Here is a 20,000-nt window from a genome sequence, read left to right as displayed (position 1 = left end):
AATGTTCTCAAATGGTCTCAACTCAATGTGACCTGCAGCTCCTCAAACGGTCACGTGTCTGTGAAGTATTTTTAGTTTTGGCAGAGAAGCAGAAAATCAATCCGCTGCTTTTCTGTGATGCCAGCATACAGATGTTAATGGTACAGAAGTCTCGGGAGGTTCTTAAACATCGAGAACAATTCAAACGTCAACTTTCACCATGACCGACAACCACAAGTAAATGTATGGCGTTGCTTTGCTTCGCACTGTTGGATGGCGAGCGCAGGCAGCAAATGTGACGCCTGTCAGGCTATTTACAGAAAACGCTGAGCAAGAGAAAGTTCCCATGACTACGATGACACGAAGAGAACGAGCGCACGCCTGAACAGCACCTCGGATTAATGCGACCTGCAATGGAAACTATGGAAATAATTGACACAGAGAGTCAGATGACGGTACTGCAGGACACGCTGGCGGAGGAACAGATGAATGATGAAGAGGAAGATCTGAACAACAGGTCTGAGACACCAGATGAGTTTGTGCTCTTTGACATGAAAACCACAGACACATACTGTATACACACAGATGCCTGATGAACGGCTGTTTGAAAGACTCTGTGTCCATGTCTGAATATGACATGTACATGTTTCGTATGCTAGCTAAACTAACACAACACAACACAACACAACACAACACAACACAACACAACACACAACATTAAAAAGTGAAGTGACCGTGAGTTATAAAAACACAAACATTTTCTCACACGTGAGAGGATTTCGTCAGGAGTGTTTGTTATCGTAGAAAACTCATTAAATGAAATGTTGACCGTTGTGAAGGTGCAGACGCGATGGACGCCACATCTGCGTATACAAATTAATGGTGGAAACAGTGATGTTTATTATTTCGTCATTTTTTTCAACAGTCATTTTAAAAAGTGTTAAAGAGTATACTGTAAATAAAAACACAAGTGCAGCTGTTATTATTACTCACAGTGGAATAAGTGTCTCTCCTCCCCACAGTCTCAGAGAAGCTGTTCAGGACGAAGATGTGAAGCCTAAACTCCAGTGCCTGATGATGGACCCGTCCTTCTCAATGGTGACGGTTCAGAGCGAAGACAGCGGGATTGTTTGGGAAACAGCTTCTAGTCGCTGCTCGACCCCCTGGGCCTCAGAGAGGAACGTCACAACGCCAGAACCCGGCTACACTCTCAGCAGCCCCGGCACGGCCGGCAAGATCCTGGTCACCATGGATGAGGAGCTCGCCACCAGAAGAGAGAGAAAGAAGCAAAAAGCAGAGAAATGGTTTCCTTACACGAGTGATGAGATCATGAGACCGGCCATGGTGGAGGTGTCCCTCCCTAATGTCACGCAGACACAAGACAAAACCACACACACTAGAGAAGAAAAGCATCAACGTTTATTCAGTCTGGTGTCTGAAGGATCTGAAATTCTGAACATCATCGCTCCACCTAAAGTGTCTACGGTGGACGAGGAGGAGAGTGAAGATCTGGAAGATTGTTTGTTTTACCTTGAGGAGGTACCTGCCATAAAATCCACCAAGATTTCCCATGAACCCGTGAACGTTCCCACTGAGACTCCAGGAGAGGATGAGGTGACATCATTCGTACCGGAGCCCATCATCCCGGTCCCGGCCATCACAGGTTCGAGAAGAGGCGTCACGGCGGACGATTACTTTGAGAATTACACTCTTCTGGATACCCAGACGCCATCAGGAGAGGCAGCGCTAGAAGAAGCTCCCGGGGATTCTGGGACAGAAGACACGGTCACGCAGAACGTAAATGACGTGCCAGAACCAAGCTGCGGACTGTCACAGGTCCCCTCAGCTGTCAGTGTGTTAGATATTCCTGGCGAACATCTAGATGATGTTTTTTATGGCGGCGGCAGCAGTGCACCGCCCTCTCACGACAATAAGAAAGAGGAGAGAGGAGAGCTTTCAAAATCCCAACTGAAGGCAAGCGGCTCCGCCTTGTTTGGCAGCGAGGAGATGGTGCTCACCCCCATATACCTTCCTGGAGGACCTCCAAAAATCATCGACCCCAACCTGCTCGAGGAGCCCAAAGCCATGGCGTTTTTCTACTCGGACCTGTACGCCGATGCCGTGGGAAGCAGGAAGAAGCAGGACGATGACACCGAGAGTCTGACCTCTGAAAAATCGTTCCACAGTCGAGAGTCCGACTCTGAGGACAGAGGCTATCTAGAGAAGTTTGTGCTGAGGGTCGAGACTCTTAACATCGTGGATTGTGGCGATCAGCAACCCGAGGTGCGCAGCGAAGAACATCAGGACCCGTTCAGACTCGCCGGATACGTGGAACAACCTAAAACAGAGGTGGAGACGAAGACGGATGAGCTGGAGGAGCTCACTGATTTCTTTAGAAGCAGTGCATCTTCATCACCGTGGGAAGCTGTTGATTTATATCGAACCGAGCCGGAGACGGAACCTCAAGGGGTGAGGACTACACCCGTTACTTTCAAAGATGAAGTGAAAAAGAACGAAACCGAGTCGCGAGTCGAAGGGAGTAATTCTCTTCCGTTTACCGACGACATCGAGTTTGCTGAAGCGTTTTTACCCGTCGAAATCAGTGAGGATTGTCCAGCGTGGGAAGAAAACTTGCAGACGTTTTACACAACTACAGCCTCCACCAGGACAGATGAACAAAACAATAAACCAAAGTCTGTAAGTGAAACTGAATCTCCGAAAATGAGCCAAGCCATAAACTTAAACAAACCCATAATTCCACGCTACAAACCCTTCCTCGATCTGATCCCGCTGCTGCCAGCCGAAACTGAGGATGAAGAACAACAAACAGAAGGAGTAAACGTGCAAGAGGACAAAAGCGTTACTGTCTCAGAAGAGACGACATCACCTGAAGCTAAAGAAGAGGACGAAAAGACTGAAACGCATCCTCCACCTCCTCCTCCTGATGTGTGATGATGTCACAGCAGCAGATATGTGTGTGTGTGTGTGTGTGTGTGTGTGTGTGTGTGTGTTTGTGTGATGATGTCACTCACAGCAGCAGATGAAGAGACTGTAGACAAAACTCATAAAGATCTCTGGCTTGATGTTTGTGATGTTAACAGGCCAATAATGCTAAACACCGGATGAACTGAAACAAACACATTACTGTACAATGTTAGTGAGTGAATGGGAGTTATTTTGTGCGTCTAAGGACACATTTTCATATAACACTTGTGTCATCATAAACCGAAAGGCTTACATCATACTAAATCATGTTTTTTATTCAGAAATGGCAAACGTTTTGTGTGAGGTTGGGGGAGGGCTTAAAAGTGTGATTAACTCAGTATATAAGTCATTACATGTATGGAGGAGTCTTCATAAACCACATATTCCAACATGTTCAACCGTACAGTGCGTGTGGACAAAATGTCCCCACAAAGATTGTGAGGTTAGGGGCGTTTTTTGGTCCCCACGAGCTCATCAATCAACGTAAATGATGTTTATTTGAAAACGTAAAAAATGCAGAAAGGTTTGTGTGACGTTAGTAAAGTATAAACAACATTGTCTATGAAAAGTCCCCATGAAACCACAACACGTGTTTGTTTGTGTAGTAACACACACCCACAGCCCATAAATGAGTAATCTATAACTATAAAGAATTAAATCTAATGCTCTTAGATCTTCTGTCACGGGACATTAAATAATATACAAATAAACATCATTCCGATAACTCTGCTCAAATACTCATTGTTTTTGTGTATTTTTACTTTACAGAAGTCACAGGTGTCGTTTGTCGCGACACGTCTCACCTCAAAAACTCGCGCCATTCCCACGAGCGCTTCCGTCCCAGACTCCGAGTTCAAGATGTTAAAAAACTCTTCATTTGAATCCCTCTTTAAACCTAATTTACTCAAATAAACTTGATTTACTTCATACATTTAGACTGACCATCGACGGTTTCATTCTCACTCAGTGAGGGCGTCATGTTTCTGATGGGTCTTCACAGTGACGAAGGCTTTTGATTGGCTGTTCTTTGTCCACCAGATCACCAAAAGCGTGCAGATACAGTATATTAGGCTTTTACAGAAATGTGTCAAATACAGAATTTCTTTTACTGAACTTTTAACATAACCGATTAACTTTATCGAGGAGCCTGATATCTTCATGAAACACGTGAGTCCTGAGCTGTGATTGGCTGATAACAGTTTTTAAACATGTGTTTATTGATCACGTTTTTAACAAAACGACCCACAAATAAGGAAAACAGTCTATAACGCACTCATGAGTTCTGCCGTAAATAAAGAAAACAATTTTAAAGAGACTTATTGAAAGATGCCTGGAGATTTACACTTTGAAAATCTTGTTGATACTGTTTGTATATATTTAGCTTTACTACAAAAAAAGATAAAAATCATGAAAACCCTGCTTACAAAAGCATATGAACGATATGATTGACAGGTGCATGTTATTATCATAATCACCAAACAAATCCAGACATTCTGACAGCTGAAATAGCTCTGTAATGTTGTGTATTTCATCATTTATGTACAAACGTCCGATAGTTTCTGAATAAAAGGATTTCTTTACAAAAACAATCGTTGCTCTTCTAACATGGAACATGACACAAAGCACAAATATATTTATAAGTATTCCAACATAAAGAACCTGCGATTGAGTTCAGAACTTAAAGATACTTGAGGAGTTTTTATACCTGATATATTATCTAAAGGAGACAAAGACAGCAGCAGCCCAGAACACTGCAACAAAAACAACGAGTGTTTGACAGCGAATATGAATGACATTCTCTCTTTACACCCCGCGCAGTTCCATCAGTACATCTGGTTTTATTGCAGTTTCAGAGGTGTGTAGAAAAACAGCGTCTGCATTTCATTTCAAACCTGCAGGTGACGATGACTGATCTGAAGACACACAAACCACTCTTTATCTCGTGACATATAAATCATTACAAATAAAATAATCTCCCCAAACATGTGTCTTTAATGACAGAACCGTGACTAAATTCTCATTGCAGATTCCTCAAGCGCGTGGCTCCGTGCCGACTACGTGAGATTTAGTCGTTTACAGCGACGGTATGAAAACATCCACACACAACAAAGCCAGAGAACCTTCTTCCCAACATGTACAGAAGAACCGAAGTGCTCCAAAACAGCTAGACAAGTCTTTATGACATCATCGCTTTCCAGCGTACCGACAGGATCGATTGATCACGAACATATGTCACAGAGGGCGGGAACTGTGGGAGGTTTCAGTGAAGCTTATATTCCAGACATATATACACACACACACACTCTAACACAAATAAAATCAGAATGAAATACACACACGCACAAACACACAGGGGGCGTGCTCACTGTAGTGTGACGTCACTAACACGACTGCTGAGTGACGTCCTCCAGCACATCAGTGACAGTGACATGAAGGTCCTGCTCAGACGTTCTTTACCTGCTGGTGTCCATCACATCATCCTTAAAGTTCTCACACTGCTCCATCACTTTACTGCAGAAGAAACACATTCATCAGTCCTCTTTGTGTGTGTGTGTGTACTAGTATTCATCACTGCGTGTGGACCTAATGTCCCCACAAAGATAGTAATACCAGTAGATTTTGACCTTGTGGGGATATTTTTCAGGTCCCCATGAGGGAAAACAGCATATAAATCATACAGAATGATATTTATTGAAAATGTAAGAGTGCAGAAAGGTTTGTGTGATTATGAGGTTAGGGTGTTGGGGTAGGGTTAGGGGATAGAATATATCATAAACCTGATATAAAATCAATGGAACGTCCTCATAAAACACGGAAACCAGTGTGTGTGTGTGTGTGTTACCTCGCCATGTCCTTGGTCTCTTGGTGAGAAGAATCCAGCTCTAGAACTTTCTGCAGCAAAGGGACGCCACCCTCCTTTATCAACAGGGGGCAGTATTTACTCGCTGCAGGATAAGAGAATGACACACACACACACGCACGCACACACACACATACACACACTGAGATTTCTATAGAAAATGCCAATAGGAAATCAAGGAAAAAAGGAAACTAGTTTTTATTGTCTGTGTTGTTTGTCATCAATTACGAAGTGTAAAACCTTAAGAGATTATGTCATATTTACCATAAAATCAAAAGAAATTACATTTTGACAGAAAATGTGTTGGTGAGATTTTTAACTCCCATCACTGCAATGCAAAACATTTCTAATATGATTTATTCATGATAGCAGTGTTCTTGTTTGTTGTTGTTAATGATGTGATGTGATTTATTTGCATGATGGACTCACGATAAACTGACACCAGGTTATACAGCGCCCATGTGGCCCAATGCTGACTGACCAGAGCTCCACTCTGAGGGAGAAGACGCAGAATGGGCTCAAACGACCTGCGAGAGAGACAGACAGACAAGATGAGTCAGGAGACATTAAGGCAAAAGTATAGTCCGGCCGTCCGCATGACGCAGTTTTCATTATCAAGAGGGTCCGTGGTCATCCGCACACCCCACGGAACGCGCACAACCGCGCATGCGCGAGAAAATGCTCAATCAAATCAATGCTGAGTCCACTCCGTGACGTACTGCGCATGTGTCAAACTCGTCTTTCCGCGCTTGAGTATGCTCGAGAAGCTGTGTGGATGCGTATGTGCGCCAGATGGACACGGACAGTGTATACCCGGCCCTTTAGCCGAGCTGTGTCTGATGTGTTTTTGCACCTGTAGTTGATGTTTCGTCGTGAGCTGATGTCCCAGCTCTGAATGGCCGCCCACATTTTGTCCATGACATGTGACCTCCTGGGTTCTTCCATGGTCCAGACCTCCTGCCCATCAAACATGATGTGCGACAGAACTCCACAGGCGTTATACGACACTTCAATGCCGTCCGCTTTACTGTCCAGCAGGTCACTGCAAGGAGAACATTCACGTCTGAATCAGTGAGCAAACACTCAAAATCATGTTCGTGTCGATGCGATTCACACCTGAAGACTGTGATGAATTGTTTGGTGAGGAGCTGTGGCCGTAGCGCTTTCACTTCAGCTACATTACCCAGCAGTCCCAGCATGTTACGATGAAGCTCCTGTTTATCAGGAAACTCCTGCAGAAATGAAGCCCTTCACACATGAATCATCAAACAACAATAACCAATGACGAATGCATTATGGGTACTAAAGAATAACACACCGTGTTCTCTGCATGTGTACAAATGTGTAGTAAGACAGCTGCTCATCCAACAGAATAAACAGAACACAAAACAAACGGACAAACCTTCAGACACTCCAGAAAGAGATTCATTCCGTTACATTCCAGAAACATCTGACAGTTATCCGGCGTCTCGTCTGTGATGTTCCACAGAGCGCTCCAGGAGAACTCCATCACCTGATCACACTGACACACGCATGACATCACAGTCAATCGCACACACTGATCAACTGTCATCAATGATCCCACTTCTGTGAGAATCACTCACCATTATGTCCTGAAGCCTCTTCTGGATCAGATTCAACATGGTCTGTGACACACACAGTGCAGTATCAGGATATTACTCCAATGATTCAAACATATACAGTATATATATACATTTACAGTCAAAAAATGGGATTTGAGAAACAGTGTCATATGGTAACCGTACAAAAACGGAAAACCGATTAGATAAACACCAGCAGCAAATCTTCAATATCTGACTGCATGAAACACAATCCTCATATCTTTCAACATCTGTTTCCTACCTTGACAAATCCCATTTTGCCGACGGCTTCTTTGTGGTCATTGTCGACTTGACAGACCAGCGCGTTACACAGATGTACGGCGATGCGCTGGATGGATTCGTCCTGACGTGGAGGCTCCAGAATCTTCAAGAGCAGCAGATTGACCCTGTGATACTGAAACTCCAGCTCTTCTGGAATACTGAAGTTACACAGCGTCAGGCAACAGTTCCTCTGAACCTGCACACACACACACACACACACAACTGAGCTTGCTGCAGTGCATTCTGGGACTGAACATATCCATGCAGTGTGTGTGTGTGTTGAACTCACAGTGACCTCCTGATACTGCTCCATGCCGTTGAGCACCACCTGTATGACCTCCCTGCGCAGACGGACGCTCTGGTCATTGCGGTACTCAGTGTTGGTGAGGTAAAAGAGCGCGGCGCTGCCCGTCACCTGAATGCTCTTGTCATATTTATGAGTCTTCAGGGCCGTAATAACCAGCTGCACAAACACACGAGTCAGTGCAGTGAAACCCATTCTGCACACATGACTTTACTTCAGCACAATAGTGTTACCTTCAGCGCTCTGAGCAGCTGACTGCAGTGCTGGATTCTGGCGATGTCAAACAGCTGATTAATGGCTCGATGAGCGAGTTCTGGTCTCTGATCTGTGTAAACCTCTATAGCGTTCAGAATCTGATCTTCATTCTTAGAGCCGGTCACCTGCTCACACACACACACACACACACACACACACACAGTCAGAACGCCGGACGTCATCAGAATAAGATCCGTTCTACATGTGACAGGTGTGTGCAGAACCTTGTAAGCAGGTATGTGTGTGACGTTGCAGAGCGTGGTGTTGTACAGTCCTAGAAACTGCAGCGGTCTCTTCAGATCCCGAAGCGGGTATATGCTGCTCTTGCTCGGCTCAATGCTGAAACGCACACACACACAGAGATAAACAAATGCCTGCGAGCACATGACATGGCATTACGGACATGTTTGTTTTCACCTTGGCCAGCCCACCGCGTCCTCAAACGCAGGCGCCGTGCAGTTGTCCAGCATGATGTGACCCGAGATGTCCAGAGACACCAGATTGACCAAACCCTGCACCAGACTGCTCAAGATCTTCCCCGTCATCTTAAACTTCGATGTCCTCTGGTTCTCTCGGGAAATATCCAGGTGTCTGCAGACAACAAAACCTCTCGTTAGTTTCATCAGAAGCGTCGCCTTCCTTTTTCGGCATTATCATGAATTGTAAAGCACCAGGAGGTTTTGACACATGCTCTTTGGAAGATCCGTCATTTACGTGTACACACGTGCACCAGTAGTTTGTAGTTCAGGATGGGTGGAGAGTGTCTCACCTCAGCGTGCTGAACTGCATGAGCGTGTGGATCAGTTCCTCGCTCAGCTCCACGTTATACAGCACCAGCGACGTCAGACGCTCCTTCCACTGCGCGAGGAACGCCGGGCGGGGCAGACGGACGCCCGACAGGTCCAGAGAGGTGAGGGCGGGCAGCGGCCTCAGCAGCATCTCCACATCCATCAAGCCAGGCAGACCGCCCAAATTCAGCAGCCGCAGACGGTTGAAGCCCTGAAAGCTAAAGTCCGAGTCCACCGTCTGCGTTTCCAGCCGGTCCACCAGATCGTCGTCATCGTCGTCTTCGTCGTCGTCGTCCTCTGCGTATGCCAGCGGAGCTCCAGCCTTCCTGAAGATGATGTTGGAGCATCCGAACAGACTGAGGGACATCAGCGAGTGCCTGAAGCTCTGCAGGGCTCTCAGGCTGCGTGCCGTCAGGCGGTTACAGTAGGTCAGATGAAGCTCCATCAAATCCTGCCAAATCAACGTCAACATGACATCTTCAGTTCACAGGGTAGGTGTCTCGAGAGCATGTTTTGATGGTGAATTGTCTGATGATTTGCGTGTTAACGTCATTAATGTGAATGGATGTAAAACTTCTGGCTTTTTTTGCTACTGTTGTGCCAGTAAGGGATGAATGGGGGATTGTCCTTAAAGAAATCTGTCAACAAGATTAATACAAAGGCCCACAATATCCAAGATGTGACTGCAAAAAAGGTCCTTGTTTGTTTATATTATAACATCTGAAGTGATATTGATTTTATACACTCATTCAATAAACCACGAGTTCATATGAGACTTGCATTTTAGACACAATAACAAACACAAGCTTCTGGCATATTTAGGCTAGTCCAATCAAATCACAACTTTTGTTTGTTTCTGAGTAACACGCAGCTGTTTTGCTACCGAACAGATACAAACGCTTCGAATGAATGAACCAATCTTTAATAACGACATTTTAGTATTGTTTAGATGAACTTTAGGACTGACAAAGTAAAAGAGGTTTTCCTTGATGTCATTGTATGCCATCAGAAAGAAGAGAAAGTGAAAGTAGGGACTGAACCTGCATCACATTCTTCTCACCTGTTTCCCGATGGCTTCCAGGTCCCTGTCCCGAACAAAATCCTCTCTGAGCTGCAGTCGGGTGAGTCTGGTGCTGCGAGGGTCACCGAAGAGCTGAAAGAAGCCGTCCTGCGGCTCAAAGTCGCTGTCCGTGTGGACTAGATCCATGTACCTGTCAATCAAAAACATCGCATGTCAACCGGAGTTCAAACGCCTTTCAGTTCAACTCGATGCTCTCTGGACGTACACGTTCACCAGTTTATCACAGATCTCGCCGGGCAGAAAGACGTCAGGACGCAGACACAGTCTGTCCCTGTCTCCTGTATAACACATGGTTCTCCGCAGGTTCTTCAGACAGAAGACGGTACACAGAGACATCAGGCTGTCCGGGTCGTCTCCTACTTTAGCCGCCATGACGACGTCTCTGTCAGCCTCAGGCGCGATGGGGGGGGATGGGGGCGGGTAGGTGGGGGTTGACAGAGTTCAAAGACGGCTGTCTGATCTTAGACAGCAGACATTGAGAGCGTGAGAAGATCTCCTGCACCTGCTGAACATCACAAACAAACAAGCATGTCTATTGGCGAGAAGCTCTTTTCACCTCAACATGAAGACCACCAGAGCAACATCAGACCTGATGACATCACAGCTCTCTCTCTGTCTGTTCTGTCTTCTGTTGTCCTGTCTGACGCTACGAGCTGTTCTGAGATCGGTTTCATTCACGTCATTGATACGAACAGCAGCAGAAGACTCTTTATATGTTTAATGACTGAATTAATGTTCACGTATTGTTGTTATGTTTATATCAGAAGGCAGCTTGTTGCGTGTTGTTGTTTGTGTTCTTGTGATGTTTTATGATGATGGCGATGTTTATGTGCAGTGTTGTTAGCTGGCTAAGCGTTAGCACCCTACGTAACGTAAAGTCAGAGAGTTTCTTGTCGCTCATTATATGGATTGACAGCGGCCTCAACGCGCGTCTGTGTCTCTCACCTGACGCGTCGCGCACCGCCTGACGCCCGCACACCGACTGACGCGTCGCTCGAGTCACTAGAAGCACAGAAATACGAACATGATCTGCTGTTGATCGCCGCTGTACGATGTCAACAAAACCATCGCCACATCCGGGTCACTGTACGTAACACACGAGCACATCCGGTTTACCGGCACAGGCGGATTGATAAACAAATATTTATGATTAAAGGTCATTATTTTAGACAGTGTTACATTGTTAAATAATCATTGCCTTTTACGTTAGCATTTTATTGTTGTATTCGTGCTAATGTAAGTGGAAATCGAGCTTGATTTGTATTGCGTTCATTGACACTTTTGACTATTTCTATTTGCTTGATAAATACGAGCAGTTATGCAGAAGGTGTGAACTCAATAACAATATAAATATAGGCAGAATATAAATAAAAAATGGCAAATGATCATGTAGATATAAAACGCATTTTTTTTATATTTGTGCGCGCGTGTGTGTGCGCGTGCCGTGAACGCGGAACTAATGCTCGTGAGCGCCGGTGTTTTCGGTCGGGCTGTTTTTCCTGCAGCACGTGACTAGCGGTGAAATATGTCGAGTTCATACAGAAACAGGTGAGATTGATAATAAACACATATTTATTTCGACTGCCGACACATATCAGACGTTCTTTACATCAGACTTACAGGTGCGGAGTGATGACATCTCACGTGTGTGTGTGTGTGTGTGTGTGTGTGTGTGTGTGTGTGTGTGTGTGTGTGTGTGCCCGCGCGCGTGTGTGTGTTTAGTGTATGTCGTGTGATTAGACTGATGTCACAGTGTGTCAGCACACTCAGCTGTGTTGACGTCTATATTTTAGGCTACACGCTGATTTCCATACTCATCATTGAAACGCTGCGGGAGGATTTCATTCTACACACAGCGTCTCATGTTCGTATAGAAATCCCCCTGTCAGATTTCTCAGGTTGAGTTTGCATAAAGCAGGTAAATGAGTGACAGGTTAAGTGTTAAAGTTTAAAGATGTTAACCAGCATTCTCAAACTGTCACGTGACTCTCAGTCAGTCTGATCACTTTATGTGCCCTTACAGGGATCAAAAGATGAATCTGAAAGGAGACACGTTTTCTGACCTTGAATAAAAATGTGTCAATGTGTGAAGATCTGTGTATTTGTTCTGCAGCTGTAAATGAAAGGATTCGCTGACTGCTCTCTGGTGTCTACATACATTTATACTATTATGTTAATGTTCATTTGAAATATTTCTTTAAAGGGACACTTTCCCCAAAAATGAAAATTCTGTCATCATTTATTCACCTTCGAATTGTTCCAAATGTGTATAAATGTCTTTGTTCTGATGAACGCAGAGAAAGATATTTGGAAGAATGCTTATAACCAGACAAATATTGACTCCCATAGTAGGACAAACTACAATGGTTGTCAAAAGTGCCCCAGAACTGTTTGCTGTCCCACATTCTTCAAAATATCTTCTTTTGTGTTCAACAGAACAAAAAAAAGATAAAGTATTTTTTCCTACTATGGGAGTCAGTGGTTGTTGAGATCTGTCTGGTTATAAGCATTCTTCCAAATGTCTTTCTCTGTCTTCATCAGAACAATGACATTTATACACATTAGGGCTGTGTATTGGCAAGTGCCTCCCGATACGATACATATCACGATAGATGGGTCACGATACAATATATTGCTATGTATTTCGATACGATACACATTTGCGATATATTGCAATACTTGAAATAGAAAATGTCAAAAGTAGAGATAGAAATACAACATGCTGTGCACCAGAGGGGGTTTTCTGTAAGGATAAGTGTAAAAACATCCCTTACCTCTGAAGAGAGGCCATGATGTGAGATGCATGGACCTTTAGATCAGAGGTTTGGCTTCTCAAACTGTGGGTCGCGCCCCTCAAGTGGGTAGCACAGGGGAATAAGGCGGCTCACACAAGTCACTTGTCTGTTGTGGTGCATTACAGTTAAAACACTGAACATGGGCAGAATAAAACCTCTGCTTCATCCGTGCTGTAAATGTGCTGGTGTCACATCCGTGAAAGCTCAATAAATGTCATTGTTACTTTTCTTAATAAACTTTCTGTCTAATGCACTGCAGTAGCCAAGTGACTTGTGTCATGACTTGTGAAGCTACAAACAGCATTATTTGATAGAACTCATTACTCCATGACTTAATTTGAAAACCAGAGCACACCCACACATCAGCTCTGAGACCTCCGAGCCTTCTTATATTTTTCGCCATGCTCGCTTCCACTTACTTTTGGCCGTATGTATATGACATGATTTAAATAAAAATTATCGATAGTAGCGGTATCACTATCAATACACTATCGAAAAAAAAAATATTGCAATAGTTACATGTATCGATATTTTACACACTGGAAACGATGACAGAATTTTTGGGTGAAGTGTCACTTTAAACAGAAGAGTTGTACTGTGATATTTGTATTGAATGAACTGATTGACATGCTTCTGTGGTCCTCTGGCAAAATGACATGAGGGGAAATGAGAACGAAAACGTCGTTCTTGTGTGAAATCGATGAACTGTCATGAAAATAATATCAAAAATCGAACCATGCTTGTGATTTTGGGGTGAAATGTGAGCAGATGTTCATTGTGTTTCAGGATTCAGGAGTTCAAGGCGGCTTTGAGCGAGCAGAAGATTCACTTGCTGTCTTTACGTCAACTCTGTTTCAGTGGTAAGCGGAACATGTGTGTTGTGTGTTCAATGAGCATTTATCTTCTCTCTGTAAGCACTGATAGCATTTGCTTTCATCTAGCGAGGTTCGGTCTGTCTGTGTCAATAACAGTGTGATATACAACAGGTTATAGGATATTATTCTCTATATTCTCTCTCTCTCTCGCTCAGGGATTCCGTGTGAAAGCGGCATTCGCTCTTTGTGTTGGAAGGTCAGTGTTTGGTGTCTCGGTGACTTTCATGGTCACGTCTGCTTGACTGAATAAATGCAGAATTGGAATCCACTGCTATCACTCGCACAGTTTAATGAGTGATTATAACATTTGTTTGTGTTTTCTTCAGATTCTGCTGAATTATCTGCCGCTGGATCAGACATTATGGGAGTCTTTTCTGAAAAAACAGAGGTCTCACACAACACACACTGCTGTTTATTCATTATTACCCATAATTCTGTGAGCGGGGGGTGCGCTTGTGTGATGTTATGCTCTCACATACTCAAACAAAAGCAATGATGTGATAAATGAAGTCTCGGGCATTCAGAGTCATTCTGCTAACGTGGCTTAATGTGCTCGGTCAGGGATGTGTACGCTCAGTTTCTGAGAGAGATGATCATTCAGCCGGGAATCGCCAAGGCCAATCTGGGCGTGTCTCGTGAGGATGTGACGCTGGAAGATCACGTGAGTGTCGGCCGAATGACTTTCAAAAGTTCATGTGACTCTGTTTGTGTGTTATTCTAGCTGTGATTCTCTTGTGTTCAGCCTCTGAATCCAAACCCAGACAGCCGATGGAACACATACTTCAAAGACAATGAAGTTCTGCTGCAGATCGACAAAGACGTCAGGTGCTCCGCCGCTCAGATCTCAGCTCATCCACCAATCAGTGACCGAGGTGAATATTAACCTTTGTGTGTGATGGTTGTCTTCAGACGGCTCTATCCAGACATGGCCTTCTTCCAGCGGCCCACCGACTTCCCCTGCCAGCTCATCTTAGACCCTCAGAATGAGTACGAGACGTTACGCCGGCGTGTGGAACAGACAACACTGAAAGCTCAAACCGTCAACCGCAACCGCAGCGGCGTCACTAACGTGAGTGTGTTTTCTGATGGTAATGATGTTCGAAAGGGTTATGCTAGTTAACCCAACATGAAAACTCGCTGCAGAATGTTCTCCTGCTCCACATGATTTGGGTTCTGATGTCTTCTAAATGGATTCATGCCATCATTTCTTGTCTCTCGTGCGGCTGTAAATGTGAGTGTTTCTTCAGTGGAACACAATAAAAGGAAGATATTTTGAGAAAGGTCTCGGTGGTTTTGTGTTCATATACTTGAAGTTAATGGAGTTCAGTGTTGTTTGATGATCCACATTCTTCCAAATATCTTCTTTTGTGTTCTGCAGGTTTGACATGAGAGCGAGTAAATGATTCCTTTAATATTCATTGCTTAAACATAATCTTTGACATAATCGTGGTGGTTTTGTTTCGTCTTTCAGGTGAGTTCTCCGGGGAAGGCGTTAAACTTGTATCCCTCCAACGAGTACGAGGTTTTACCCAACGGCTGTGAAGCTCACTGGGAGGTGGTGGAACGCATTCTCTTCATCTACGCTAAACTGAACCCGGGCATCGCTTACGTCCAGGGCATGAATGAGATCGTGGGACCGATATACTACACCTTCGCTACGGACCCTGACAGCCAGTGGAAAGGTTAGGTGATTTTCTGCTGGCAGCTCAGGAGTTCACGTGAGAAAACTGCTGTGCAATATGTGTTGATTTTGCTCACGTAGAACACGCGGAGGCCGACACGTTCTTCTGCTTCACCAGTCTGATGTCAGAGAACAGAGATAATTTCATCAAGAGTCTGGACGACTCGCAGTGCGGCATCACATTCAAGATGGAGAGCGTGTTCTCCAAACTGAAGGAGAAAGACACCGAGCTCTACATGAAACTGGTGAAGAACAAAAGCACAATTCTGCGATTCACACCGTGCGTTTCAATGCTGTCTCGTGCCCTCAACCTCTGTCTGTCTGTCTGTCTGTCCGTCCGTCAGCAAGAGCAGAACATCAAGCCTCAGTATTTCACCTTCCGCTGGTTGACGCTGTTGCTCTCTCAAGAGTTTCTGTTGCCAGACGTCATCAGGATTTGGGATTCGCTGTTTTCCGAACAGGATCGCTTCGAGTTTCTCATCCCCGTCTGCTGTGCCATGCTGATGTACGTCACCTGACCCATCTCAGCATCACCATTCATTTCAGTCTCGTTGATTCCCTGTTTGTGCTTGCTTTTGCAGACTGATTCGGGATCAGTTGCTGTCTGGAGACTTCACAGTCAACATGAGATTACTGCAGGTAACACACGCACACGCTCGCTGACCGCACGTATCATGAGCTCTTGATGAGTGTGTGTTGTGTTGTGTTGTGTTGTGTTGATGCAGGATTATCCCATCTCTGATGTTCACACCATACTCACTAAAGCTAAAGAGCTGCAGGACGGCTCATCGTGACGAGAGAAACCACGCTAACCTGACAACGCCCCTGACAGCGCCATCTCGCCACCAACGGGATCATCGTTTGCCTTCGTGTGATTGAGTGTTGGAGTCTTGCCATCTGAACTTTTTTGAAGAATGAAACTGTACACACACACACACACACACACACACTCCAGAAACAGCCCAAACACTCCAAATGATGAATTTTATACTCCTGTATTTATATCAGCTATTGTTTACTGCTTTTTATTCTCTGTCGCACTTTGTTTGATTCGTTGAATATCTTATGTTGTGTCTTTTATATATGAACAAAAATCTTACCTACAGTTTTATGGATTACTGAAGACGTTAGATTTAGATGACATGCTGACAGCTTCATCGCTTCATTCTGATGAATAACAAACTATCTGTTTGTACAGCATGATGCTTCGAGCGCTAAAGCCGCCGGATAACGTTTGTTTGTGTCACAGATCGGCTTTGTTTTGTCCCTTTTAGTCATCTGTAGAGATGATCTTTTCTGACAGCCCCTGTATCCCATCAGCCCTTTCTTTACATACAAACATAATGAAAAATCAGAACGTGATGTCATTAACATTCTGTCAGTGGAATTTCAGTGTTGTTTTGGCGTTTATGTTGAAGTATTTAAGGGCTTGGGTGAAAATATCTGATCAGGAATTAACACTAACGTTCTTTTGACCGTATGAAGCTTTTAAACATAACTGTTGTGTTTTTTTGCATAATGGATGTAGCAGATGATGCTCTTCTTTTTTATCTCTTTTCTCTGGAATGTGTGACCACACGTGTCTTTCTCTGTGCGTGTGTGTGTGTGTTTGTGCTGCACATTCGGTTTCTTTTGCATGTGAAGATGTTTTTGTATGAACACATCTATAGTTCTTGCTGTTAAATATCAATGTTTTTACAGTGCTTGTAGAAGAACAATAAACACTTTTAAAGACCTTATAAAGCGCGAGTGTGTGGCACTGAAACACTCCAAGGGGTGAAAGGTCAGTCGCAGCTGATGCAGTTCCTTCAGACTGACACTCGTGCAGTATTCTCATCACAGATCGAACTGTTGGGTCAGTTGTTGTGAGCAAAGTCAGTTTGATGTCATTGGACTTTACCACACGTGATGAGAACATGAGTTTGATGTTTTAAACAGAGATGATAAAGGGCAAAAGTTTCCGGTTGTAGCAGTAGTGGTCATTCTTATGATGTGATGTACACTTCCATGAACCATGGTTTTACTATAGTGACCATGGTTTATTGTTTTTTTTAACAATCGGGGGAAGCTGCCTCCCTGTAATTTCTGATTTATAACAAAAAACGAACGATGTTTAAAAACTGCTTTGTGACAAGGTGTACAGTAAACAAGATAATAAACCCAGAATAACATTTATATAAACTGTCGACCCCAAAAAAACATGGGGCGCAACGTATCATATTGTCATTTGTTTTAAGTGGCCATAATTTAAGACAGTTTCTGCATATCTCATGTTAATCTTGAGTCCTTACAGAATAGTATCGCACCCTTCAAATATCCGTAGTCTTTAGTTTGATCACATTTGTAAAAGACAGATTCAGCTGTTCGTTATTTTGCAAAAACATACGACTTAGCGGAACTAGTCAACTGGAATCCCCTGCAACACCATCAAAGAAAGGCAACGGCATGGTCGTACAGATTATAATATTAAGAAAAATGTAACTTCACTTTTAAATTAAAAATAAATCTACATAAACGTAACACGCATTATTTATCTAATCAATATAATCTTAACTTTTGTTTATGCTTGTATTTATTATTTGACTGATGCAGCTTTGATTATTTGAAACTCTATGGGGCGGTTTCCCGGACATGGCTTAAGTCCTAGACTAATTTAAATGTTAGAGGTGTCTTGATCGAAAACAACTTGCACTGACATAACTTAAAATATATGAGTGCGGTTGTTTTGTCTCAAGATGCAGGCCTGTAAAGTTGTTTGTAAAATAAGTTTTTTTAAATTGACATAAATATCCTAGTTTAACTAAAGCCTAGTCCTGATTTTGGATAATCCTTGTCTGGGAAACCGCCCCTATGTGTTCTTAATCCATGGTCGCGTCGGTCTCATCTCGCTTTTTTCCCTCTGTGGTGCAGCCGTAAACATTCCTGAGGTAAATAACATAACACTACAACAAAGAACTGCTGCTGCGTACCACTTTTAACGTTACACTAGTTTGTATTATAATAGCAAAATGGATGAATCCTATGAAAACTACTTTTTAATTGCACAATAAAATATAAACACAAATAAATACATTCATCATCTCGAGTGTGTTGCATACATAATAACAATGCTACAAAAAGTCAAATAACATATTTACGTGAAGCAAACCACAGTATTTAATGTAATTAACAATAATTGAATAAACTTTCACAATGTACAAAAGGTATACGTAAACTCGTCCGTTGTTTTTCTAACTCGTGACTAAGCACGCAATGACAGTTGGGTGATTTTCCCTTTCCACTTCCGGCGAAATGTTGTATCGATGTCCCCTGATTCCCTATAGGCAGTGCCCTTCGGATTGGAATTTAACCTAAGATGGAGGAACATCCTGTGAAGTCCACTTCGCAGTCCACTTACGGCCAAATGGAACGCTCCTTCAGTTTCACCTACCGCGTGCGGTTCATTTCCGACATCTGGTACCGCTGGTACCATCTATCAGTTTCAAACCATCTCCAAATCCAGCGTTATATCCACCGTTTATATAACATCCATCACTGACATGACGTTAACAAACAAACACACACCTCTCACTATAGCAAGAGTAACGAGCTGCGGCTGCAGGCCCACAGGTCTCACTCGTCAGTTGACGTGTGGGCGGGCTCTTTCTTTCGCATTGCCGAGAATTGCCCAATAAGGGACTAAGAAAAGTTGTTACGAAACGGATTTTCATGTTCGAAAAAAACTTTCCGAAACCTACACGAACACTGTATCGAGCACAGAAATACTACGTCATACGTCCAACATTTTTTTGACAAGTTGACCATGTCAAGCATGAGAAGACGCGTTCAACAGTGTAAATAAGTCAGAATGCATGAAACACCTTTGCATGCCATCTTTAACTAAAACGATGGTGGGAAAAGCTGTTTGGTCCGTGTATCATCTGATCATTTGATTATTCCATTCACTATAACAAACGGAAAAAGAAAAAAACAGTCGATATTTCGTTTTTCCGTTTTTCTGTATGCACAAAAAAAAGCGACGTTTTTCTTCTTATTTCAGCTTGAAACGGGAAATCCAATAATTAAATAAACCAAAACGAGATAACGACCCTAATTACTGTTTTTTTTATTTTCTGATTTTTGGGTAATTTCCCAAAATGATTCTTCTGCGCGCGAACGCCTAGAGCTCTTTACGCACTCTAATCTCGCGATCGATCAGATGATACACGGACCATTTACAATGGCTTCACTCGAGCTGTACATGTCTCATATTCATGCAATGTTTATGAATAATATGACATATCACGAGATGTCGGAAAAGTTACGAGAAATGGTCGTCAGGCGAGGAAATTCTGAAATCACTATCCGGAGACTACTTGCCAAACATAATCTTAGGAGAAAAGGACACAGCTCTGATTCAGACCTTGAACTTGCCGTCTCTCGAGCAGTAAATGAGGTATGTATAATTTGCAAATGACAACAATAACAAATTAGTAGAGAAGAGAATAGATGTTAAAAGTACACATTCTAGATTG

At 43.4% G+C, this 20,000-nt stretch overlaps 3 protein-coding genes across 5 annotated transcripts in view; 2 read left to right on the top strand and 1 right to left on the bottom strand.

Moving 5' to 3' along the window:
* Positions 1-4,050, top strand: part of si:ch1073-398f15.1 (cardiomyopathy-associated protein 5) — a 4,464-nt gene extending 414 nt beyond the window's left edge. Inside the window, exons 1-3 of one of the 2 annotated variants that reach the window (XM_057327129.1) lie at positions 1-496; positions 1,002-2,952; positions 3,733-4,050. The exon at positions 1-496 is cut by the window's left edge and continues 414 nt beyond it. In XM_057327129.1, coding sequence (XP_057183112.1) covers positions 381-496; positions 1,002-2,931 — 2,046 coding nt within the window. In that variant the 5' untranslated portion in view covers positions 1-380 and the 3' untranslated portion in view covers positions 2,932-2,952; positions 3,733-4,050. Of the gene's footprint in view, positions 497-1,001 lie in introns of both variants that reach the window. The other variant, XM_057327128.1, reaches the window with a different exon arrangement.
* Positions 4,051-4,157: 107 nt separating this feature from the next.
* On the bottom strand, positions 4,158-11,249 carry zer1 (zyg-11 related, cell cycle regulator). 2 transcript variants are annotated; one of them, XM_057327127.1, is made up of 16 exons: positions 10,725-11,249; positions 10,341-10,640; positions 10,115-10,265; positions 9,036-9,505; positions 8,684-8,857; positions 8,491-8,605; positions 8,245-8,391; positions 7,997-8,170; positions 7,688-7,903; positions 7,429-7,470; positions 7,227-7,346; positions 6,941-7,056; positions 6,678-6,866; positions 6,254-6,351; positions 5,807-5,909; positions 4,158-5,475 (listed from the first exon to the last, which is right to left on the bottom strand). In XM_057327127.1, exons 2-16 carry the CDS (start codon positions 10,505-10,507, stop codon positions 5,418-5,420), a joined length of 2,340 nt encoding a protein of 779 aa, XP_057183110.1. In that variant the 5' UTR covers positions 10,508-10,640; positions 10,725-11,249; the 3' UTR covers positions 4,158-5,417. The 2 variants fall into 2 exon arrangements, with proteins under 2 accessions (XP_057183110.1, XP_057183109.1); XM_057327126.1 differs by having other exon boundaries at positions 11,081-11,249.
* A 314-nt stretch (positions 11,250-11,563) lies between these two features.
* On the top strand, positions 11,564-17,260 carry tbc1d13 (TBC1 domain family, member 13). The gene is made up of 12 exons (XM_057327131.1): positions 11,564-11,683; positions 13,717-13,790; positions 13,961-14,001; positions 14,132-14,193; positions 14,367-14,466; positions 14,548-14,630; positions 14,715-14,874; positions 15,277-15,487; positions 15,568-15,731; positions 15,831-15,991; positions 16,068-16,125; positions 16,212-17,260. Exons 1-12 carry the CDS (start codon positions 11,661-11,663, stop codon positions 16,278-16,280), a joined length of 1,206 nt encoding a protein of 401 aa, XP_057183114.1. The 5' UTR covers positions 11,564-11,660; the 3' UTR covers positions 16,281-17,260.
* The last annotated feature ends 2,740 nt before the right edge of the window (positions 17,261-20,000 follow it).

The sequence above is a fragment of the Triplophysa rosa genome, unplaced genomic scaffold (genome assembly GCF_024868665.1).
Source record: "Triplophysa rosa unplaced genomic scaffold, Trosa_1v2 scaffold176_ERROPOS43732, whole genome shotgun sequence".
Taxonomy (NCBI): domain Eukaryota; kingdom Metazoa; phylum Chordata; class Actinopteri; order Cypriniformes; family Nemacheilidae; genus Triplophysa; species Triplophysa rosa.
The sequence above is the reverse complement of the archived record's forward strand: the minus strand, read 5'-3'. Positions and strand labels throughout refer to the sequence as shown.